Raw genomic sequence first — 23,969 nt, forward strand, 5'->3', positions numbered from 1 at the left:
TTGGGTTTGGGTTCCTATCCCCAAACTGCCCACACGCGTCGATGAATTACATAAATGTGGGAGCCATGGTGCCCATCAGGAAGAACATGCACCCGGCCGGTGTGACTCAGTGGTTGAGTGTCAATCCATGAACCAAGAGGTCCTTCTGGTTTGATTTCCAGTCAGGGCACATGCCAGGGTTTTGGCTCGATCCCCAATGGGGGGCGTACAGGAGGCAGCTGATCGATGCTTCTCTCTCGTGGATGTTTCTATCCCTCTATCCCTCTTCCTTCCTCTCTCTCTAAAATCAATAAAAACGTATTTTTTAAAGTGTGCAGTGTAAAGGCAACGAGTGTGCACAGTAGGTAGTTTTCCCGTCTCGGTAGAACTCTGCACAGGACACCTGCCCCCCAGAACTTTTGTCCTAATACCCTACTCATTAGAGCACAGGAGAAGAGTTTGCAGCAGGGAGGAGCAGCCACGATCGTAGTGTCTCTGACCACTGAACCGTTCTGCTTGTCCCGTCCTCAGTACGACTTTGTCGAGCTCCTGGATGGCAGCAGGTTGATCGCGAGAGAGCGGAACCTTCTGGAATCAGAGCGAGCCGGGCGGCGGGCGCGGTCCGTGAGTCTCCACGAGGCCGGCTTCATCCAGTACCTGGATTCTGGCATCTGGCACCTGGCTTTCTACAACGACGGGAAGAACGCGGAGCAGGTGTCCTTCAACACCATCGTCATAGGTAAGGGCCTCGGGCCCCCTTCCGGGCCACAGCCCCGCCCCGCGCTGGGTGGAAACGCCGTTGGCCTTGGCGACACGGAGTGGGCCCTGGGCTGCAGAAGCCGGCTGGGAGATGTGAGAAACCGTTTAGAACTGTTCGTTTCTGAGTGTGGGACAGACCATGCAGCACCAGGATTAGTGTGGTTTGGACGCATCTGAAAAGGCCTGGCATCAGGTTAGCCCCTAAGAACTCTGCCAGGGAATGGCCGCCCCTTGCCTCGCTGGTTAGAAACTAGACAATCGGCCCAGCCGGTGTGGCTCAGTGGTTGAGCATCACCCTGTGAACCAGGAGGCCACCATTCGATTCCCGGCCGGGGCACATGCTCAGATTGTGGGCTTGATCCCACGTGGGGGGTCGTGCTGGAGGCAGCAGCTGATCAATGATTCTCTCTCCTCGTTGCTATTTCTCTCTCGCTCCCCCTCCCTTCCTCTCTGAAATCGATATAAGTATATTTCTTGTAGATTCCATAAGTAAAAACTCTGGCTCCTGCGGCCTGTTTTGGTCACGTGCAGCTAAAATTCCCGGAGAGCCACTGCTCACCTTGGGCCAGGGGCAGGCGACCCAGTAAGCCCTCCTCCTCTCTCTCTGCCTCAGAGTCTGTGGTGGAATGCCCCCGAAATTGCCATGGAAACGGAGAGTGTGTGTCGGGCACTTGCCATTGTTTCCCGGGATTTCTGGGTCCGGATTGTTCGAGAGGTACGTGAGTCCCCTTGTTTCTCCTAAAGCCTGTGTCCCTACGCCCTGGCAACTGGGCTCATCCAGGAAGCCCCCGAGCCGGGGAGGAGGGGGGAGACCCGGCACCCCTGTCCCGGCCTGCCTCTCGCTCCAAGCCCCCGGCAGGGGCACCGTTGACCTGTGCGTGTCCCTCCCCAGCAGCCTGCCCCGTGCTGTGCAGCGGCAACGGGCAGTACTCCAAGGGCCGCTGCCTGTGCTTCAGCGGCTGGAAGGGCACCGAGTGCGACGTGCCCGCCACGCAGTGCATCGACCCGCAGTGCGGGGGCCGCGGCATCTGCATCATGGGCTCCTGTGCCTGCAACTCGGGCTACAAAGGCGAGAACTGCGAGGAAGGTAAGCACGTCCGTGTGGGCAGGGGCCCCTTGTCACCCTCGTGGAAAGAAACAGATTGAACGCGTGACCGCCACGGTGGCCGACAAGTCCTTTCGCTGGCCTCCTGGTGAGAGTCAGTTCGATTTCCACACTGAGGGGTGCGCCGCTTGGATCAGCGTGTGAGCTGATATAAAAGACAAATACCCAGGGCCCCTTCGCTCTCTCTCAGTCGTGTGAATGACTCTCTTTCTTGTAACTCTGAGGAAGCAAGCAAACAGTTGTGTCTAGAAACCAAGAGCAGCCTGTTTTATGGGTGCTTTTGGTACCGATGTTCACATGGATGCCAGCGTTTCCATCGGGCATTTGGCATCTCTAGAAAGACACAGCAACTAGCGAACAGAACGACTATTGAACCGAGTAACGAGTGAACAAAAGGACGACGCCATGGCTTTGTCCCACCCTGGGTGTGATGGCGATCGTCGGGATACTCCGCTGTGCAGTGCGGTCGAAGTGTGTTTTCAAAAAGCAGAAAAACACCATTTCTGGTCTTCAATCAAATTGATTTTATAGATCCACACACACAAAGTAATACAATTAAGTCCCCGGAATTAAATTTTCAGGCCATTGACCCCATAAGTGTAAAGTTTTATTGAGTCCAATTGCTAAATTAAATTTCGTCATCTAAAGCACATTAAAGTGGATTAAGAGAGACAGAGAGTATGCAACTCGTTTGTTTCTCACACAGTCCGAGGGGCCGCACCGCGGCCGGCACTCAGTGGCCGTGGGTCAGGTCAGCCAGCCCCGCGTTGTTACCGAGAAGCCAATGCGGGTGGCTCCCTGATGAGGCAGGACAGAGAGCAGTGGCCCCAAGTCCCAGAGTGTGTGTGTGTGGTTCATGAAAGTCACAGATCCTCGCAAGAGGCTCGGTTCCCTGAGTGGCACGGTTCTCCGTGCTTGGTTGGATGATGCTTGGCATTTTCAGCAACGAGTTCTTGAAAATGGCAGGTATATATCAGCGGATCCAAAATGTTTATAGAAATTAGGTTGGGATTTCATTCTTTCTGTTGCACGTCCTGTGTATGATGCCTTCTAGATTGATCACCAAAATGTCCTCTGCTCTTGACACCAGCTGACTGTCTCGACCCCGGCTGTTCGAATCACGGCGTGTGCATCCACGGCGAGTGCCACTGCCACCCGGGCTGGGGAGGAGGCCACTGTGAGATCCTGAAGACCATGTGTCCAGACCAGTGCTCTGGGCACGGGACGTACCTTCAGGAGAGCGGCTCCTGCACCTGCGACCCCAACTGGACCGGCCCAGACTGCTCCAACGGTGAGGTCCCTGAATGCAGCACATGGCGGGCTTACGACTGTTTAGCTAAAGATTAAGATACTGTAATTTTTTTAAATATATTTTTATCGACTTCAGAGAGAAAGGGAGAGAGAGAGAGAGATACATCAATGATGAGAAAGGATCGTTGATCGGCTGCCTCCTGCACACCCCCTCCTGGGGATGGAGCCCGCAACCCAGGCATGTGCCCTGACTAGGAATCAAACCATGACCTCCTGGTTCATAGGTCAACGCTCAACCACTGAGCCATACTGGCTGGGCTGAGATATTGTAAATTTTACAGCACACTTATTAAATTTAATGTAGATTTTCATTAAAGTGATTGTTTATAGAAATAAATATTAAACGTAATGAAATTTGTTGTCTTATAAAAAGGAAAGAAACGGGCTTAGTAATTTGTCATTAAGCTTTCTTCTCTAGCAACATTGTAAAGAATAATCTTTCACTTCTGGAAAGCACTCTCAAGGCCTGTGTCCAGCGTGGGGATCTAAGCACATGATCTCATAACGAAGAAGCCGCCCTTAAAAATTATTTGACAACCTAAGGCTAACCATGGTCATACTAAAGGATATGCATCTGTAGGTATTGTGACGTATATAATGGTTCAACACTGAGTGTTTAATTATAATGCAGGCATATCTCGGAGATATTGTGGGTTCAGTTCCAGACCACTGCAGTAATGCGAATATCGCAAGAAAACAGGTTATAATCTTTGGTGGCGGAAGATCTTGCCTTCAATGTGTAAAATATGCAACATCTGCCCTAGCGGGTTTGGCTCAGTGGGTAGAGCGTTGGCCTGCAGACTGAAAGGTCCCAGGTTCGATTCTGGTCAAGGGCACAGGCCTGGGTTGCGGGCACATCCCCAGTAGGAAGTGTACAGGAGGCAGCTGATCGATGTTTCTCTCTCATCGATGTTTCTAACTCTCTATCCCTCTCCCCTCCTCTCTGGGCTTGATCCCCAGTGGGGGACGTGCAAGAAGCAGCCAATCAATGATTCTCTCTCATCATTGATGTTTCTCTCTCTCCCTCTTCCTTCCTCTTTGAAATCAATAAAAATATTTTTTTTTAAATGCAACATCTGTGAAGCGCAATACAATGAGGTCTGCCTGTAATGTGGTTGTAATAGAAATGGCAGGCAGTCATTTCATCTGATCAGTCCGGTTCTTGGTGAGTGCCCGCTGTGTGCCTGGCACTGTGCTGGGCCTTCAGGGATCCATGGGTAATGAATCAGGCCTGGCCTCTAGCAGGGGGACTTTCGCATGTTTGACCTAAATGACCTACAGTCTTAACTACATGTGTACTGTGACCCAGTGTACATATGTGTGCATATGCTCACATCACTGAAGGAAAAGCCGTCCAATGGGGTACATACACGGATACTTTTTTACAAGTCTGTTCTGCTTTTTAAACTCTGATTGCAGCCCATGACTTAATTTCATGGCCGCTCATGAGTCCCGCAGTTTGAAAGGAGGCTGTCCTGGTCTAGAAAATGACAGTGTAAACTGGGGAACTAAGAGGAACACACAGGAAACGCGTAGAAACGAGTCCATTCCAGTTCAAGCTCATTGGGTTTCACATGGAAAGATACGCGAAATTCAGTCACCATCCAGAGGAACGGCGCCTGGATGCCCACTGAGAGTTCTCAGAGAGACTTTTACCAGTGTGCCTTCCTTCCTTTTACAGGTTGTAGTGCGTGTAGGGGTGGGGAGGTGTATTTTTTGACTCAGGAAAAATATTACAAAGTACATAAGAGCCCGGCCTCTGACATCAGGGCTGGGGTTCCGATCCAGTCCCTGCTGCTGGGCTGTGCTACCTCAGGCAGTGACTGTAGGCGTCAGTTTTCCGCGCCTGTAGAATGGACTTTCTCGTAAGACAGTCTTCGCAGCGATGCTGTGGGGATTCCTTGAATTATGCATATGAAGGACTTAGGTACAGCGCTGAGCTCGTAGTGAATTCTAAACGTAGCTGCCAGCACTGCTACATTAGCGAAGATCCAACCGTGAGAGAGTCTACAGCGTGGGACAGCAAGGGCGGCGTGTTTGGAGGTGGAAGTTGGGCTGGGCCGTTATGGGGATGCAGTTTAGAAATGATGGTTTAGGTCGCGGGGAATTGGCTCGCAGTAAAGATGTGCACCCACTGATGTGATGAGAACAGTGTTTTAGGACCTTGGAGGAGAGGCTGTATATATGTCAGCGTCTGAACGGGGAGGCTGCCGACCGGAGACACGGCAGAGAGCTCCTCCCAGGGCGAGGTGACAGAGGATGGATCCGTTTGGAGTTGGCAGAAACGAGCAGGATACATCTGAGGGGCACAGTAAAGGCAAGAGACAGGACTCGCTAAGAACGCAGAGTGTCGCTAGGGGTGAGAAGAGCTGAGAGTCTGAAGCAAGGAGATGGGTGTTCACGTGAATGTCTCTAATGAAGCGAGAAAGTTGGGAAGGGCGGAGGCTCGGGGTCAGCAGGATGTCACAGCAGCGATGGGGAGATAGGTGAGAAACAGGAGATGATGGATTCTGCTTGGATGCTCAGACTCTCTGAGCACAAGTAAATAGTACAAAGAAAGAAGAGGAAGATGGAGCAGGAGGGAAAGGAGCGGTGGAGGTGGAGGAGAAGCTGGGAGAAGAGAGAAAGTTGTTGGAAAGTGCGTGACTCACAGAGCAAGTAACATCCAGGGTGAAGAAGGGCAAACATTGGGCCTGGGGGCTGCATTGGAGCGGGCTGCGAGGTCTCACGGAAGGTTTCTGGAATCATCACCAACCAGCATTCTCAAACAGGGGCATGGCACTATGATATTGTATTGTATTTTTTAAAAAATATTTTTATTGATTTCAGAGAGGAAGGGAGAGGGAGAGAGAGATAGAGACATCAATGATGAGAGTCATTGATTGGCTGCCTTCTGCACGCCCCACACTGGGATCAAGCCCACAACCTGCGGAATCTAACCATGACCTCCTGGTTCATAGGTGGACACTCAACCACGGAGCCACACTGGCCGGGCTGCGTGGCATTATTTTAAATAACACTCCAACTTGTCCTGCCCTCTGTCCTTCAAAATACAGTTTATAATTACAACAATCAAAATAGGCATTTAGTTATTTCTGTTGAGTTTTTATTTACACTTCCAGCTTTTAAACAACAACAAGAAAAAAAAATGCACCCCACCAAGATATCCACTTAAAGTTTATAGATAAAATCACTTGTACCGTAAAACTATTGGTTTGGGTCCTTTATGCCTCAGTCAGCAAAACGGGCATGATAATCCTGCTTTTAAATAATACTTGTTTGAAATATCATCCTTCTAATTTGTTTCCCACAATCATACAAGGAGAAAAGAAATAACGTAATAGCCCTTTTTTATTTCATCTAAAGTTATTTGACATCACCTGAATTATTGGGCAAAGGGCTGTTTGTAATTTCCAGTAAACAACTCAAAAGGCAGTTCAGTCTTCTTCATAAAATGATATTGCTATGAGTAGCAAAAAGAGATGCAAGCGTTCATCAAAATATTAGATTGGCTGCCACAACTGCAAGTCATTATTTCACATATTTAGACTAATTGTTATGCTGATGTAATTATTGTTGCTATTGGAAAATCTAATTTTGTCGCTATACAAAAATGACTTCATCCTATTTGTCTCTGTATCTTCATTGCAAAGCAGAAACTTAGCATGTATTAAACTCTCTCATTACATAGAGCTGAATGACGAGAATAGTCCTGTTCTTTGGAGGAAAGGGAACATGGAATAAACTTTTCTATTAGTGGCAAAAAAAAAAAGCAGAAAACTCACTTAGAATTATTAGTAAGGGTCTCATCTATGCATATACACATCCTGGGGAAATAACTGGAATCATGCGCCTCAGATGTAGCTACATGTTGTACAGTTCTCACTGACAGCTTACAAAAATGCTGTTAATTTACCTTTGTGGCTAAGTTAACTAGCAGAATAATACTGAATGTCTAACCGAATCCTAAAGCAAGGCACTTTCCCTGCTGCCACTGCAGAAATGACCTTCAGGCACCTAAATTCAACAAGAATTTACCCCCAAAGAAACACCTGGTTAAGCTGCTAAAAGAGAAGAAAGGAATTCTTTCCCTCGGAAAGTTTATGGGTCTGGAAGCAATAGAACTCGCCTCTATCTCCATCAGCAGTTTGCCCATTAATTAGCCCTTCAATTCCACTTCAATTAAATTAACTCTAATTAATAAGTTCATTACCAAGATCGACGCACCTTGCTCAAAGCTAGTGTGCTAAACGCTGATAAACACCTTGGCCCTAATGAAACATTGATTAGATGGAAGGAAAACGGGCCTCGGAAAGAAACCCTCTCTTCTGGCGCTCGGTTGAGGTTCTGTTCCTCTGAAGTTAATCAAACCATCTTAGATCTCTTAATCAAAAATTTAATTCCTACGAGCGAGAAAACGCAGCACGAAAAAATCACCGCCCGCTCCCTTCCAGTTCGCCGCCCCGGCTGTTGTTTGTAAGAAACGTTCCACCTCCCGCCCTGATCGGGGTGTTGAAATCCTGCAGCACTGAGACAGAGAAGGGTGGTGTCTGAGAAATGCCATTTGGGCAGCGAGTGGGGGACACGGGGCCCTAAATAAACAGTTACCATCTTTTAGTCTGAAAAGAGTGCTGTAGTCCATTTTCTATGTGTTCGGAATGATTTCAGGGTTTTAGCATTCAGCATTTCTATTGCAAGGAAGTCAAAACTAAAGGATCGTTTTTTCGATCTTAGAAAAGAGTGACAGTTAATTTTCTTTAGCTTTCTATGTAGACAGTAGAAAATAAAACGCCCTTCCGAGTTGTCTCTGTCTCTCCCTCAGTCGGATCCTAGTAAAAGAAAGCTTTTTAAGAAAAAAAAAATTCTGTACCTGAATTCTTTTTAAAGACCTAACCTATGATTATAGTTGTTGTGTTTTTTTGTTTTGTTTTGTTTTGTTTTGTTTTTTCATTTTGTCTGGTTTTTTTTCAGGGGTGTTCACATTTTTTGTTAATCCTCACCTGAGGATAGCCTTTCCATTGCTTTTCAGAGAGAGTAGAAGGGGAGAAGGGAGGGAGGGAGGGAGGGAGGGAGGGAGGGAGGGAGGGAGGGAGGGAGGGAGGGAGGGAGAGAGGGAGGGAGGGAAACATCAATGTGAGAGGCACATTGATTGGTTGCCTCCTTCACACGCCTCTGGTTATGCATCACGTGTTCTGTTTCGTTAGTAGCCCATGTGCATATGCGTATATACACATATGTATAATATAGGAAATGGAGGGAGGGAGGGGGAGAGAGGGAGGGAGAGGAACATCAATGTGAGAGGCACATTGATTGGTTGCCTCCTTCACACGCCTCAAACAGGTGCGGGGCATGAACCTGCAGCCCAGGTACACACCCTTTATTGAAAACGAACCCAAGACCCTTGAGTGCGCGGGCCAACACTCTAACCATTGAGCAGCACCGGCCAGGGCCAATTACAGTCTTTAAGTCCTTTGGTCTCTGTGCTCCATTCAGCAGTTCCAGTCCCTGGAAGCCGTGTCTCCGGAACAGCACACTCGGTAGTTCTGTGATTAACCTGGTTTTCCGCCGTGGTTCTGCGAGGCGGCTTGTATCTGTCAACAGTACACATTACTGAACAGGAAAAAGGCCGTTCCTCTCGCTCAGCCAGCATGCCTGTGCCTCAGAAGCAAGCTAACGCGCACACTATAATAGACCCTTTTTAATTAAAGTTCCTGACTATTTTAAAATTTTAAACTCTAGGATTAAGAAATAACACCTTTTCCATTCTTGCTGGAGGGGTGAAACCCAACCACTGTTAGCCGCCCGCTTAGGCCCTGACATAATTCACTGACTTTCTATTCATGTGAGGCGGTAACACACGTGTGCATGCGCTCTGGGCTGCCAAAAGGTACTCTCGGCAACATATGTGTGTGTTTTCCTCTGGTTACGCATCACGTGTTCTGTTTCGTTAGTAGCCCGCGTGCATATGTGTATATACACGTATGTATAATATAGGAAATGGTGTGTAAAACGGCCATGTGTATTTCATGCACAGTTACAGCAGCACGTAGAATTAAATGATGGACAAAAACTGAACTTCTACCATATCTGTGCGTGGCAGGTGGCACCGACACTGACTTAGTACACAAGTCCTGTGACTTTTGCTCAGTGCTGGTGAAGTTCACCTTCACAGGGCTTCTTCGTTCCCGTCTCACTCCCTGCTGCCTTTCTCTCCCGTCCGCTCCCCTCTCCCTGCAGAAATCTGCTCCGTGGACTGCGGCTCGCACGGGGTCTGCATGGGGGGCACGTGTCGCTGCGAGGAAGGCTGGACGGGCCCCGCCTGCAATCAGAGAGCCTGCCACCCTCGCTGCGCGGAGCACGGGACCTGCAAGGACGGCAAGTGCGAGTGCAGCCAGGGCTGGAACGGGGAGCACTGCACCATCGGTAGGCTGCGCCCCCCGCCCCCGCCCCCCGCGCACCCCCCCCCCCAGCGCACCCCCGCGCCCTGGGAAGAGCTAGTGTTGGCTGGGTTTCTACCCCGAAAAGCAGTAAACACAACAGACACACACGCACTCGTGGACACAGACAGCCGTGTGGTGGTCCCAGAGGGAAGGGGCTGGGGGTAGTGAAAGGTAAAGGGGGTCGTTATATGGTGACAGGAGATTCGGCTTGGGGTGAACACAGTGCAACATACAGGTGACATGATGGAAATGTGCCCTTGAAACCTTCAGAATTTTATTAACCCACGTCACACCAATACACTTAATTAACATTTTTGATTTTTTTAATTGCAAAAACAGGAAAAGCTGGTTTCTTCTTATGAACTTTTACTCACCTTTATGAAACAGGAATTGTTTTTCGGTAACGTTCTCATGTTACAATGGCAGTTTAGTTCTTTTTAGAACAACTGATGTGAGTGCGAAGTATAAGGAATTGTCATCCATTGTTTCTTTGTGATGGCCACAAAAATGGACGCCCGTAAAGGCGATTTCATTTCTTACCTACAAATAAGCGTTCATTGGATGTTACCTTTTAGTGTTCCATACTGCACCTGCATAACAAAAACTATGTTTATTTTAAGGAAAAGTCCGCGTGCCCCTTTGGGTTCTATAGGTTGCAGAGTCCCACGTCTTTGCACTGGGTAATAAACCTAGTACCCCATTTTCAGGGTATTCAGGGTCTGTTTTGCTTTTACCATTTGAGTCACTAAAATGGAAACATTTAATTTAAAAAAAATACAACAAAAATAAGTACAAGGGACCCTGGAACAACATGGGTTGAACTGTGTGGGTGGATTTTTTTTTTTTTCCAAAAAATCCCTACACTGTGTTTGACCCATAGTTGCGAGTCCGTGATGCAGAGGGCCGAATGCATGCATCGACCTCCCCCGGTTCGAAGGGGGCGGGGCATCTACAGAGATTGGCATCTGCTGAGGGTCCCGGAACCAGGCCTGCGTGGAGCCTGAGTCACAGCTTCAAGTTTTCAGGGAGTCGAGAGTTATATGTGGGTTTCTGGCTGCGTGGGGGTCGGTGCCCCCAAGCCGTGCATCATTCAAGGGTCCAGGGTAACCGATGTGTACCTCAGCTCAGTGACAGTGTGCAGTATTAATTATGAATGCACAGGCCTACAGCGATTTCATAACCCTTGAGGGACGGCGTTTCTCCACACCGGTTTGTGGCTGTAGGGTAGAACTTGATAAAGCTTTCGGGGAGTCTTGTTATCTTGAAAGGTTTCTTCTTTGATGCACCTATAAGGAGTAGGACTTCGCTTTTTTGCTTACAGGGATTGGTCAGCCAGGAAGTTTTCATGGGAACATTGAAACCACATTCGTCCTGTAAACTGTCCCGGTTGTGTCTTTGTAACACGTCACGGGGTTCTCTCTAATCCTGCTGACGCCCCTGCGTTTGTTTCCAGGATCCCACTCCCACCCCCTGCGGTGCCCACCAGCCGGGCTCACAGCTAGTAGTTACCAGAGGCACAGGAGCCAGCAGGGGGCGTCAGGGAAACCCACCCACAGGCGTGCCCCCCCCCCCAGGGGTCCCCTGCAGCGTGCCTCTCCCCAGCAGTGACATGCGTCAGCGCGGGCCATGGCTCTGCCCAGGGCAGCCCCTTGGAGACTCGGGGTGAAAGGTGTTGATGGAGCTGCTCAGAGAGGCAGCCTCTGTCGGCCACGAGCAAACCCCCAACACGCCAGGGGCTCCACAGGAAAGCGGGCCTGTGAGGCTTCGGGTGGACAAATGAGCCTCGTGGGGAGGGAACAGCCAGCCCCCGGGTGGCAGCCAGGGCAGCCTGCACACCCAGAGGTCACCTCCCCCCGAGAGGCATCCTCAGGGCTCACTGTCCAGATGAGCTCACTGCCAGCCCTGGGGACACGGGATGCCCAGCACCCATGGGTGCTCAGCCCACGATTCCGCGCGGCGTTCCCCGCCCCTGCGCTCGGAGAGGCCGCGCAGGGCAGTGGCCGCCTCCTGTCCATGGGAACGACGTGGAGGCAGAGAACGGCTGACAGCCACCGTGTGTGTCTCGTCCTGTGGACGCACAGAAGACCGCGCAATGCCCCTGTGCCCACGCAGATCCACTGCAGGTCCCAGGATGCCCGCGTACCAGCGGAGGGCGGGGAAAGGGCTCTGCCCGTGTTTGTATGTTCTGACCCCACGCCCTCCCTGCCCGGTCAGCAGTGAATCCATTCCAGCTGGAGACAAGTTGCCTGTTTGAGTGTCTGTGTCCCAGGAGAGCAGCACACGCGTGTGTATCTAGTGGAGAAGACCGGGAAGCGAACTGTAAAGTGAACAGGCAGGTTTAACGTGCCGCCCAGCAGCCACCAAACCCTACTGCCGCCCTCACTGACCTTGGCGAGGCCACACTGTTAGTTTTCTCACGCTGCGCGGTTCTTGAACAGCGGTTCCGTGTCTGGCAGCAAGCGGGATTGTTGTGATCGGGTAACGCGTCTCGCCGCGGTCCTTCCCAATTCCGCTCCTACTGTTTCCCTCTACGTGGCTGCTGTTGTCGTCCCTGTAAGTAACCACGTGGAAATAAAGGGCCTGCGTCATTTCAGCACAAATCCTAGAAGCGGACCCTTTTAAAGTAGTAGAGAACCTGGAAAGCATTGTTGTTGCTCTTTCATACGATGAGAAGTATCGCTCCAGGTTTTGGCAGGCAGGGGTCCCCCTGGGGGTCCCCTAGACACGCCTGGGTGTCTGTCCACGGTGACGCTGAGGGGCCATGGCAGGCTGGCCTTCGAGGGGCGCTGATGAGAAGCCCAGGGAGCTGAGTGTGCTCTCGCTCCGGACGGTCACTGCGCGGTGCGTTCCCGCTGTCTCAGCACGCGGGCATCCGTCTGGAAGGCGCTGCCACTTTGTGAGAGACTCCTCATACACCAGCCAGGCTGTTTTTCCTTTTGCCATAGGATGTGTCGCTCATTGAATACAACCAGGGAGCTTGATTGAAAGAGAGATGAAGGAGAAATTAAAGTTAGGAGCACACCGAAGTTCCCAGTAGAAAGCAAAGGATGTTCGTCATCCGTCGTCTTCCCATCTTCATAGCTGTTTACACTTTTCATAAAACCATAGGGATTTTGATGCTAAAACAGGTTATGAATTTGGAGTATTCCCTGAACACACCATCTATCTGAAAGGATTGGCTCCTGATAGTTTATTTGTTAACATATATTTTTATTGGTTTCAGAGAGGAAGGAAGAGGGAGAGAGAGAGATATAGAAACATCAATGATGAGAGAGAATCACTGATCAGCTGCCTCCTGCACGCCCCCTGTGGGGGAGCCACAACCCGGGCATGTGCCCTGGCCAGGAATCAAACCGTGACCTCCTGGTTCATAGGTCAATGCTCAGCCAGTGAGCCACGCTGGGCAGGGTTCCTGATATTTTTATTAGGATGCTCATATTTTCTTCTCGTGAATCATACAGGGGTGGACAAAAGTAGGATTGCAGTTGTTTGTATAGAAAATAATGCAATAATTACTAAGTGATACAAGGAGAAACTTTTGCGTACTCACCCCTATAAGCCCACTTCTGCCCACCCTGTCGTCCAGTCGGGGTTAGAGAGACGCTGCCGTTTAAAATCCTGGTGGTGAGCCAGGTGGCGCCTGTGTGGTGTTTCCTCCTGCTCATGCCTCACACACAGAGCTGTTTATCGAGCTGCATTGATTCCCATGTACTTTCAGGCAATTCAAATGGAAATGTGGCCTAGGGGAAATCCTAATTCCTCTAAGCTACAAAAGACCAGCTATTTGTTTTTATTCCAACTCTTTAGTACACGGGAAAACACGATCATTACTGATCACAAAGACATGCTTTGTGTGTTCAGGGGAAACTTAGGCACACAGCGCTCAGCACACCTCCTTTCACACCGTTGGGGAGTTTCCTACTGAACAACAGGGGGTAAAAGAAAGACCAAAACTGTACCCGGGGACAAGCCCCGGTCTGGTGTTCTTTTTCTCAGGGAAATGGTGAAGGGGTCGTATTGTAATGGTTAAATTTCCAAAGTGGGTGACCCTTTGGAGGGGGCGGGGGAGAAGACACTCTGAGAAATGTTTCACTACTTGGATTACAAAATCAATATTTTTTGTAACTTTTGTCATGTCCCCAAATTGGTGATCGTATTCATAGTAATATAGCACAGGGACAGTCTGAATCTGTCTTTTTTACATTTTCACGCAAGCTTTATGGTTCCCCTTCCCAAGTGGACATAGGGTGGCGTTTACACCTGCCAGGGGCCACCTGGGGGACACTGGGCCTCCCGTGTGGCAGTGTGACTCAGCAGATGAGAAAGGGGTCTCTGGCGCCCCCTGCCTGGTTCCTGCAGGCTTGGGGGTGTTCACCGAACCTGGCGAAGCTTGGCTCCAGGCTCCTGGCTGCACCGGCCCCGTCTCAGGTCTTGCGGGGGCCTTGGGCGATGCGGTCCTGTGTTCATGGAAGGCCTTTGTGTCTCTGTCCACTGAGTGTCTTCCCCTCCCACTTCCCTGGGGCTGGGGGGGCTCCGGTGGCTGGCACTTGCGGGGTGCACTGAGGAGACCGGGCGGGGGTGCATTTAGTTCCGAGGTAGCTGGATGGAAGTGTGCGGTGGGAAGTCACGGCTGTCTGCGCTGGCCACTAGGACTGTTCCTGCCACCGCGGACCGGCCGGATGCAGGGAAGGGCCAGAGGTTACGTGAGGCTCTGCACGTGTCCTGTGGAGCCGCCCACGAAGTAGGTGGTTGGTCTGGTCGAGGAGAGAGCACATCAGAAATGTACAGAAACAAGTTAACCTGCCGAAACCCTTCTTGTCATCGCACAGGTGGTAACATGCCTGATGGAAGCCGTTTTCTCCTGCCGGAAACAGGCTTGATTATGGGACTTACACGCTTATATCTCCTCGGTGGGGTGAATATTTGTGAGGGATTCATCGGAATTCCTGCATGTGGGGGGCACAAGCCTATAACAGTAAATAGTACCAGAAAGGTGAGCTTCCCGGGGGGGTGGGGGGAGAGGCCATGCCCATCACGCGTCCCAGTGCACCCCGAGTTGTGGGAACATGCAGTACTGATGCTGGCAAAGACAGCCTGCACTCCTGCTGTTCCGCCCGAGGACATCACAGGTAGTTCTCCAGGGTCGTGGGTTCAGAGAGCACTGCAGGCCGCTCAGTTACACTGCGGAAAGGCTTCGGGCCCCGGCGGCGAGGGTTTGACACCGCCCCCGTGCGTGGCTAAGGTCAGTTTCAGCGCCGGTGGTATTGCTTTGGGCAATGTCCCATGTGCTCTGTGCTTTAGACAAGGGGCATTTTTTTTTAGGACTTCTAAAACTCAGTGCTGGGTGTAGGCGGTTATTTTGTGGGTGAATACATCTGGATTTAACAGGTATCTTTCCATGGAGTTGATTTCCAGATCACCGGGGAGGAGGAGAATGAGGAGAAACCTCCTCCGGTGTCCCGTGAGAATGAGTTCTATGCGACGACGGCTGTTAGTGGGCAGGTTTTCTCTCCACTCTCCGCCTGTGGCATCACTTGGCCTCAGTCGTTGCTCTACATTAAGTGCATTTCTCCTCGGCTTACCGCAGGCCTACGGGCTTTGGAGGCAGCTGTGTTCGGAACATGAAGGTTAGCCCCTGTCATTGCTCTCGGCGGGGAGAAGGGGAGAAGGCGGTGCTGGCTATCGGCTTTGTTTTGTGATCACGTGGGCGTGATTGTAAGATTCCTCATTTCTTTAGGCTGCGCGAACCTGCCTCCTGTCTTCCTAGTCTTGTGGTTCTTAGTTTTCTGCTAAACCCACGAACTTAGTCGTTTTCTAGCGAGTCTGAGCTTCTCAAAGGAATGTGCTATGTCGGTGCTCCGTGTCTTAGGGGGGCAGTTCACACACTATATCATCCCGAGGAGGTTTTTGTAACTGTCCTTTGGAATTGGAATATTATCTGCCATGACAGATTTCTAAAATATGGATATACCTGAGCTTGGGCATTCCCTTCTGCTTCCTTAAACCTCATTTCTCAGCTGCAGTCCGTTTAAATTAAAAAAAAAAAAAAACTTATGGAGAGACATATTTCAATAAAAGCCAGGTACATTACATGTCAAATTTGTATTATATTGTTTTATTAAAAGTGTGCCATTGTGTACCTTTACTCTTATACTACCCAGGATCTTTTTCACTTTGAAACACCTCATTGATTTGCATCTTTTAAAAACCACCGGAGATCTTAATTTCCACCAAAATCTAGAATGTAGGCGGTGTTCAGGCTCAGTGGACTGGACACACAGCCTGCCCAGAACTGACGATGAAAATCACTCCTCTCCATCCTCCCCACGCTCATGGGAAGAAGCCTGTGATTGAGAAGTTCGGGCGCCAGGCATTTGGGAGTGAACCGGGTGCCAATATGCTGTGGGCTGCTTTCCAGTGTTAGCCAGGGAGAGAAGGGGTGTGGCTAGCGCCAGCCGATGAATAGGTCACATTCTCCCCAAAACTGAGACCCAGTGAAGTGTCCGTGTGCATGTGAAGTCGTGTTCATCACGTGCAGAGATCCCTGTTCCCCTAGCCCAGGGATCGGCACACTCATTCGTCAACAGAGCCAACTATCAACAGCACAACGATTGACATTTCTTTCGAGAGCCACATTTTTTAAACTTAAACTTCTTCTAACGCCACTTCTTCAAAATAGACTCACCCAGGCCGTGGTATTTTGTGGAAGAGCCACACTCAAGGGGCCAAAGAGCCGCATGTGGCTCGCGAGCCGCGGTTTGCCGACCACGGCCCTAGTGGGGTAAAGGAAAAGGCGGGACTCTGCATGTGGTTCCATGTCAGGGTGGAGGGAATGCGCCCACGATTTCAAGGACTATGATGACTCCGTCCCACAGGGCACATTAGTATCCTCTCAGTGGTGGGATAGATCTCTTTTTTTTTCTTGAATATGAATTTGAAAATTGCCTCTTTTCATCTTAAAACAGCCCCTCCCCCTTCCTCCCCCCGCCTGTTTTGGAAATACAAGTTTGGTTATGGTATAGTCCACGCAAAGGCTACGGCTCCTCTCTCTCCCCGTTCACATTGAACACCCTCTCTGCTCCGGTCCAGAGTGGGAGAGCCCGTCTCTCTCTTGCCCCTCCTCGCGACAGGGTCCTTGACCCTCTCGCTCCTCTGAGCGCCTCTGAGAAGCTGGAGAGCAGCTGTCTGGAATCTGGCTACTATTTCTGGGGGTTCACAGACATGTGGCTTGGATAAATTAAGGAGCAGTCAGAGGAGGTCCATAAATACGAGTCCTTTGCCAGCTGCTTTTCCACTAAACCCTGTTGGTTGAATGAAATTAGGAAATAATTATGTTGGTGGGGAATCTACCATATCCCAATGTAATACAGCGTCTTCCTTTAACAACAGAGCCTAATTTTTTTTTCCCCTATCCACCAAATTAGTTTTCAGGGTAATCTACATTGCAAATGGGCCAATTTGCATGAAAACTACGCCTACTTCTTCTGATTTGTCAACACCTCTTTTTTGGTTGCTTTTTTAAAGTCTTTAACATTAAGCCTGGGTGGGTCAGACCATCTGCTTGCCCAGCTCTCCTGCAGCTCCATCACTTAACACAGGAGACAGGTTACAGCTGTTTAATTGTTATGGTGCCGAATGATCATCCTTTCCAGAATTAATATTTATAGATGTACGCATGGAAAGCATGTGGTTAAACATACGTGATCTAATTGTGCATTCATGGCATTAGGTATTCATTCATCAGTCCCCACGTGGACAAGGAAGCGTCAAGTAGTGCTTTTTACAGACACTCCAACTCTTGGCTTTTCGGACGAGTCCCTGTGTGGGTGACTGGGCCTGGGAGCGATCCATCCAAATGCTTGGGCGTGTGCAAGGGGAGATCGCCCGGCCGCTGCCATCAAAGCAAAGAGAAAACTACCTCAGGGGCCCCTAACCCTTCCTGCCCGGTATATTCTCCCTGAACTGTGGTCCGTGTGGGTGCCTGGGAACAGCCCGGACGGGCAGTCCTGGCCTCACTTACCTGCATGGCACCCACTGGAAGTGCCACTAGCTACCGAGAAAGCGTCTCTGAGTGGGGCGTGGGTTTCCTCCTGGGTTTAGGAATGTCCTCTCTCTCTCTCTCTCTCTCTCTCTCTCTCTCTCTCTCTCTCACACACACACACACACACACACACACACACACACACATCCTCCTGCTGCAAAAGCTAGCCATTTGTATCCCATCGCTTCTGCCCAGTACATTCCAGAATGAACATTTTCCAGCAGAATGTCAATGTAAGGACAGAACTACGCATGTAATGTGTGAAGTGTTGATGCCTGAGTTCGAAAGTAGTTACTGTAAAGGTGACTTGCAGTTCTAAGTTTGGGGGCAGATTACGTGACTATTGACACAGAGGTGTACACTTCCTGAGGAAGGATGAGTGTACCTTGCCCAGACAGGATTACTAAGGAGGGGACACAAATCATATGGGAACAAGTTGTGATGTGTTCCTTTCTGTAATTAAAGTTTTGTTTTTAATTTTTCAATTACCGTTTACATCCAGTATTATTTTGTATAGTTTCCTAGTGGTCAGTCAGTCACATACTCTACACAGCGTTCCGCCCATATGTTCCCACCTGGCCCCGAACCTCGTTATGACGGTGTTATTGCCTCTATTCCCCACGCACTGTACCTTTTTTAATAACTACCGATCCGCACTTCCCGTCCCTTCACCGCGTGACAGTTCGAGCTCTGATGGGGAACAGAGCGTAAGCACCCGCAGGGGGCTATGTGAGAGAGGGAATGAGAAAACTTCCCCCACAAAAGGGGAGCTGTCCCACTGTGGGCGCTAGCTTGTTCACGTAAGCAAGGTTCCCATGAAAGAGAGGGTGCCTTGAGGAGCGGAGCAAGCGGGGTTCACCCGGCCTGCTTGGGGCAGAGTGCCCCTGCTGGCCCAGGGAGCCCCTCACTGGCAGGGCCAGGCTCCTTTGCTTAAAGCCAGCTTCCTTCCTTGCTTCCGAGTCTCTTAAGAGAGTCCAGCTACTTCATGAATGTGCAGCTTTCCAAACTTCCTTTGTTGACACAATAAATTAATGGTACCTGATAGTTACTGAGTGTTTGCTACGTGCCGAGGCACACAGCAGGATTTCTCTGCCTACCTTATTTTCCAGAATGCGCCCAACAGCCTGGGCAGGTGGGCGTTATTAAAACTCCAGGGAGGGAACCCAGGCTCAGCAAGGAAGTAACGGAACCAGAACCCAACCCGCGTGAACCATTCCCGAGCCCATACTCTGAAGCACTAGACCCTGCCGCCTCCCACAGTACTTTCCAGTTGTTCAGTGTGTGTGTGTGTGTGTGTGTGTGTGTGTGTGTGTGTGTGTGTGTGTTTAGCGGAATCGGTGACATTTAAATTTTCCCTGTGATAAAGAGAAAGTAATATCTATGTTTCTGTCACCAAAAGATTGGATTGTCATAGGAGTGGACGCATTAGTAATGATGTCGATGATGTCTTAATAATGAGATGTCACTTTTTTATTCAGGAAAGTTTGAATTATAACTGATAACAGGACACATAGTTGGCAAAAAAATAATAATAATAGCAATTATAATAACAAAAAAAGGGTTCCAGGAAAATCTATTTATACTGTGAAGGATTTAAGAAAAGTGTAAAGTAGTTATTGAAAACTTGACATAGCACCTTCTAAAATTTAAATTTACTTCCAGTTTTTTCATCAGCTGAGACCAAATGCCGTGTACAGACATCAACCGTGGAAAACACAGTGAGTGGGCAGGTGCCCATAGAGCCAGGCTCAGCTCAGGAAAAGGGCTCAGGAGAGCTTAGCGCCCCAATACAGCTGCCCAACATCCGGGCACTCTCACCCACGAATAAAGAAAAATTACTCTCTGTGACTCACCTTTGAAAAGAGCCATTTATTGGTGTTTCCCAAATAAATTAGTCTATCAGAGGTGAGGTCAAAGGACTGTTCAATGTTGTTCCTTATTTTCCCTGATGTCTTCAAGAAAACTAGCAAAAGAAAGCCCTCGGTATATTTTACATACTTATCCGGCCTCATTCTACACATTTTTCTTAAATATCAAATTTTATGGAAACACAAAAATAGTGATGATAGATGAGAAATTCTACTCATTGACATTGACCTAATCAGCATAGCTGATTGGCAGATAAACCATTTTTATGGTTTCCTGCCATTAGACTTACTAGTACTGCTCAGTGACCAGTTCACTAGTTGTCATAACCAAGTTCATTAGATCAAAATGTCAAAGACCCAAATATTCACTTAGTCTAAAAAATATTTGTTAGAACTTTTGCTTAGTAGTGTTAAGAACTCTCTCGGATAGTTTCATTCCCGAATCAGAGTGCTGAAATAGATCTGATTATCTTTTTAGTCTAGGAAGTCCTAGACTAAATCACTAAATGTGACTTGGCTTATGTCATTCATTGAATTCAAACAAGAAGTGAAAATCTAGCCCTGGCCGGCGTGGCTCCGTTGGTTGAGGATCATCCTGCCACCAGTGAGATTCCTGGTCAGGGCACGTGCCTGCGATGTGGGCTCTATCCCCAGTAGGGCGTGCCTATGCAGGAAACAACAGATCTCTCTCTCTCTCTCTCTCTCTCTCTCTCTCTCTCTCTCTCTCTCTCTTCTCTCAAATCAACCCCCACCTTCCTCTCCCTCTAAAATCAATAAAAAACATTTTTTTTAAAGGAAGTAAAAATCTAAAGGAGACCTGGGTTACTAACATGTTGACGTGTGTGGTCCAATGTAACAAATCACGCATGTGCAAAGACTGCCACAAAGCTCCTGTATCACACGGCGAACAGTAGTCCTCTCTGCCCATAGGCATGCAGGCGCGGCATCTGCAGCGTGCCGGCCAGCCCCGAGTGTTCCCGTTATTCCCATTATGTAGATGCGGTCCACAGCCAGGCGTGAAATCCTAAACGGGAGGAAGCTACCAAACAGTGTTCTACCCGCTGAATGCTCAAAGCTCTGTCGCTTGTAATGGCACTTTACAGCACTGCTGACTTCACAGAATGTGGTTCATCTCAGAGCACCGTTTCCTTAGAAGGCAGATATTTCAGGGCTGACTTCACGCAAGAAAAATATTATTTCATTGTTTTGGAATATCTTCGTATAAATCATGTTCCCAGCTGAAGTGTGGTGTTTTGCTCGGGTGGGTGCGTGTAAGAAGCGAGGTACTTGTACAGATAATTTTTACACCAAATTTCCGAACTGTAAAAGGAGTGAAATCTGCAGACTTTCAAACACAGTTTCTTTGAAGCAGGTTTTCAAAAGTGTTGTCAATGTCAAAGGAGCAAACGCTCTTTCTGTGACATGTGCACACATGAACACACACACACACAGTTTTTCTTCACTGGCCCGGGCTCACTAGTTGTTAGAATTCAAATGAATGGACTCTCCTAAATGGGTTAAAATATTAGCAATGTTTGGTCCTAATCTTAGAATGAGGCTTCCATAGAGAGAGAGAACACTTTAAATTGCGTAAATTGTCTTATGATGTGCAAAATTATGTCCAGGGTCATAATCCTTTATGCCAGAGTAATCAGTGATAAAACAGCGCAGGGCGTGCCAATGAAGGGACATCAAATCAAAGGGGGTGCCACCGCATGCTGATTCAGACAGCTGCTGATGGGAATAAACAGATTTAACGTGCACGTGTTTTCAGACGGTAGCTTTCCTGCCATCCTGCAGGAACTGGCATGTGAGTAACCTGAGAATGAAACCTACTTATGGCTTTAGCGAGATACTCATGGGGGTCACTCTTTAAAGTCTGCGTTAGGAAGTATTAGGAAACGCACACTGCGAAATAAAAATGTGTCCTGGACTCCGAGGATGTTCCGTCATCGCCATAGTGGAGACTATGTCGTATTTCATGATGCGCGTCTCTGACTGGATTAACCTCTTTCAAAGATGGGCCTCCAAGATCTTCCTGTTGTACTGAAGCTGAGAGGGGTCCTCAGCATTCCGGATGCTGTGCTCTTTGCCTGTGTCTCGGCCATCCCCAGGAGTCAGTGCAGCGGCCCAGTGGACTAGACCGCACTATTGAATAGGCTCTAACCACGCACACTGTCGGGAGCAGAAACAGTGCGACTCGTTCATGACTACACGCACCAGCAGCTACGTATACACCGGCCGACCATTGGTACTTTCCCTTTGTGCGCTGCCTCACGTGCACATAACCGCCTGGCTTGCCTTTGTCTCTTCTCTGTGTTTTTAAGCATCAGTTGGAGAGCAAAAGGAAAGCAAACTTGGAATTAGTGCTTTTCCGTATCCACCTCCCACTGTCCCAGCCCCTCCCCAAGCAGGCACCTACACTCCTCTGACCTCCTTGTAAAGGAGCAGCCTTCTCTGGGACTCCTCGGCAGCTGTTGCTCACACAGCATTCATCTGCCCACTGAGCTGCTTCTCTGATTTTTCAGACTCGTTTGTTTGTGGTTTTTTCCTGCTGTTTTCCCTCCGTTTTAGTATCTTGCCAATTGGTTTTCCATGCTGTGGGCTCTTAGGACAGGCTACAGCAGTTCTCAGGAAGCCTTCTCAGGTCCACAAAAGATAGATTTACCGTATTTTCCAGCATATAAGACCCCCGACTTTTGAGAAGATTTTCCTGGGTTAAAAAGTCGTCTTATACGCCGGAAAATACGGTACTCGATTTATGAGGCTGTGTCAACAGATTAATATTTCAAGTTAGTTTGGATTTTAATTTTATCTCCTGGCCTCTCCCTTTACGTGTCAGTGTTGAATTGAGAATTTCCGTATTCTTTGTCTTATTTTTTCGTTCAAGTAAATTTACTGACCAATCCAAAAAGAGACGACGCTTCTAATCGACCTTACGCACGTGCACGGTTCTGCTGAATCATCGGCGTAGCTTACGTACTGCACATAGGGGCTCTGGCCGCAGACTCCCTGGGTGGAATTTTGGCTTTGTCACGTGTTATGATCTTGACCTTGAGAGTTATTTAATTTCATGTGCCTCGGTTTCCTCACTTGGGAAGTAAAGAAGATACTCCTAGTGCCTGGGACCCCAGGGAGTGGTGAACGTTAAGTCAGCTTAGCGTCGTTTCCAGCACCTAGTCAGAGGCAGGAAACGGCAGTTACAGTTGATGCTCCTGCCTGCCGTTGGGATGGAGGGATGGGGCGAGGGAAGAGGAGCTGATGGACCACGGAGAGGGGGGGGTGCTGTAAATGGGGTACTACTCGTATGTGCTTCTTTCTTAAAAGATAGCCCTGTATCGTTCATAGAATTCCCTCAAAAGCTGCAAACACGTGTCCGGCCTACTAGGACAACCATAATAGGTACACGTGATGGTTTTAGTCAGGAGACATTGGGAATCCCTGCTGAGCCGGCAGTGAAGACACCGTGGTTAGCTTGGCCGCCGCAGAGCTTTCATTTCTAGCGGAGAAGACGTACACGTCGGTCCCACGTGTCTGTCCATCCTTGAAGCCAGGTATTGTCATGGAATCTCTTCAGAGAAATGACCACAGCTCGTTCTTGACCCTCCTCTCTTTGTGCGCTTACCTGGTGTTCGTATTCCTGGACTCCGTCCACGAGAAGTACTCAGGGGGCTGGGGGGCGGGGGGAGTCGGGTTACTGGAGGAAATGGAGGGAGGGCTGCCCACAGTTTTGAGAGAGAAGCAAATGAGGCACCAAGATGTAGGGAGAATTTCCTAAAAGACGCGGTTCCTCCCTAATCTACAAGGAGACGATGTCTGAGCCAGTCCCTCCTACGGGACCTCAGAATCCCCGTCCGTAACTAAGGGGACAGACAAGAGAAAGTCGTTTTGTGTCCACCCCGACCCATCTTCCCCAGAATGCCAACGGGGAAATACGATAAATAACATTTTTTTTAAATATATTTTTTATTGATTTTTTACAGAGAGGAAGGGAGAGGGATAGAGAGTTAGAAACATCGATGAAAGAGAAACATCGATCAGCTGCCTCCTGCACACCCCCTGCTGGGGATGTGCCCACAACCAAGGTGCATGCCCCTGACCGGAATCGAACCTGGGACCCTTCAGTCTGCAGGCCAATGCTCTATCCACTGAGCCAAACCGGTTTGGGCCGATAAATAACATTTTTGATGATCCAAACCTTTGTCCCACATCGAAAAGATTGCTGAGCCTTTATCTACCTGGAGAGCAGGTAGACCGAGAACCTCCAGTGCCTGGGCTTAGCATCTGTATCAGGGAGGACTGTGTATCTGAATGTATTTTGAGAGAGAGAGAGAGAGAGAGAGAGAGAGAGAGAGAGAGAGAGAGATATGATGGAGGCCGAGATTGTAAAACACACCTGGCATTTAAAACACCTGCGTTATGCCATTTAAAGGAGAGCCCCCTGCGCTTTCCCAAGGAGGTCACGA

The 23,969-nt window shown here is 49.1% G+C and overlaps 1 protein-coding gene across 3 annotated transcripts in view; it reads left to right on the top strand.

Moving 5' to 3' along the window:
• The window catches only part of TENM3 (teneurin transmembrane protein 3), a gene marked incomplete at its 5' end in the record, with an annotated part of 598,576 nt that overhangs the window by 490,527 nt on the left and 84,080 nt on the right, over positions 1 to 23,969 (top strand). For all 3 annotated transcript variants that reach the window (XM_079779210.1, XM_079779209.1, XM_079779208.1), the window contains 5 exons: positions 511 to 718; positions 1,352 to 1,453; positions 1,631 to 1,825; positions 2,934 to 3,134; positions 9,392 to 9,577. In XM_079779210.1, coding sequence (XP_079635336.1) covers positions 511 to 718; positions 1,352 to 1,453; positions 1,631 to 1,825; positions 2,934 to 3,134; positions 9,392 to 9,577 — 892 coding nt within the window. The remainder of the gene's footprint in view (positions 1 to 510; positions 719 to 1,351; positions 1,454 to 1,630; positions 1,826 to 2,933; positions 3,135 to 9,391; positions 9,578 to 23,969) is intronic.

This window comes from Cnephaeus nilssonii, assembly GCF_951640355.1.
Source record: "Cnephaeus nilssonii genome assembly, chromosome: 8".
NCBI lineage: Eukaryota > Metazoa > Chordata > Mammalia > Chiroptera > Vespertilionidae > Cnephaeus > Cnephaeus nilssonii.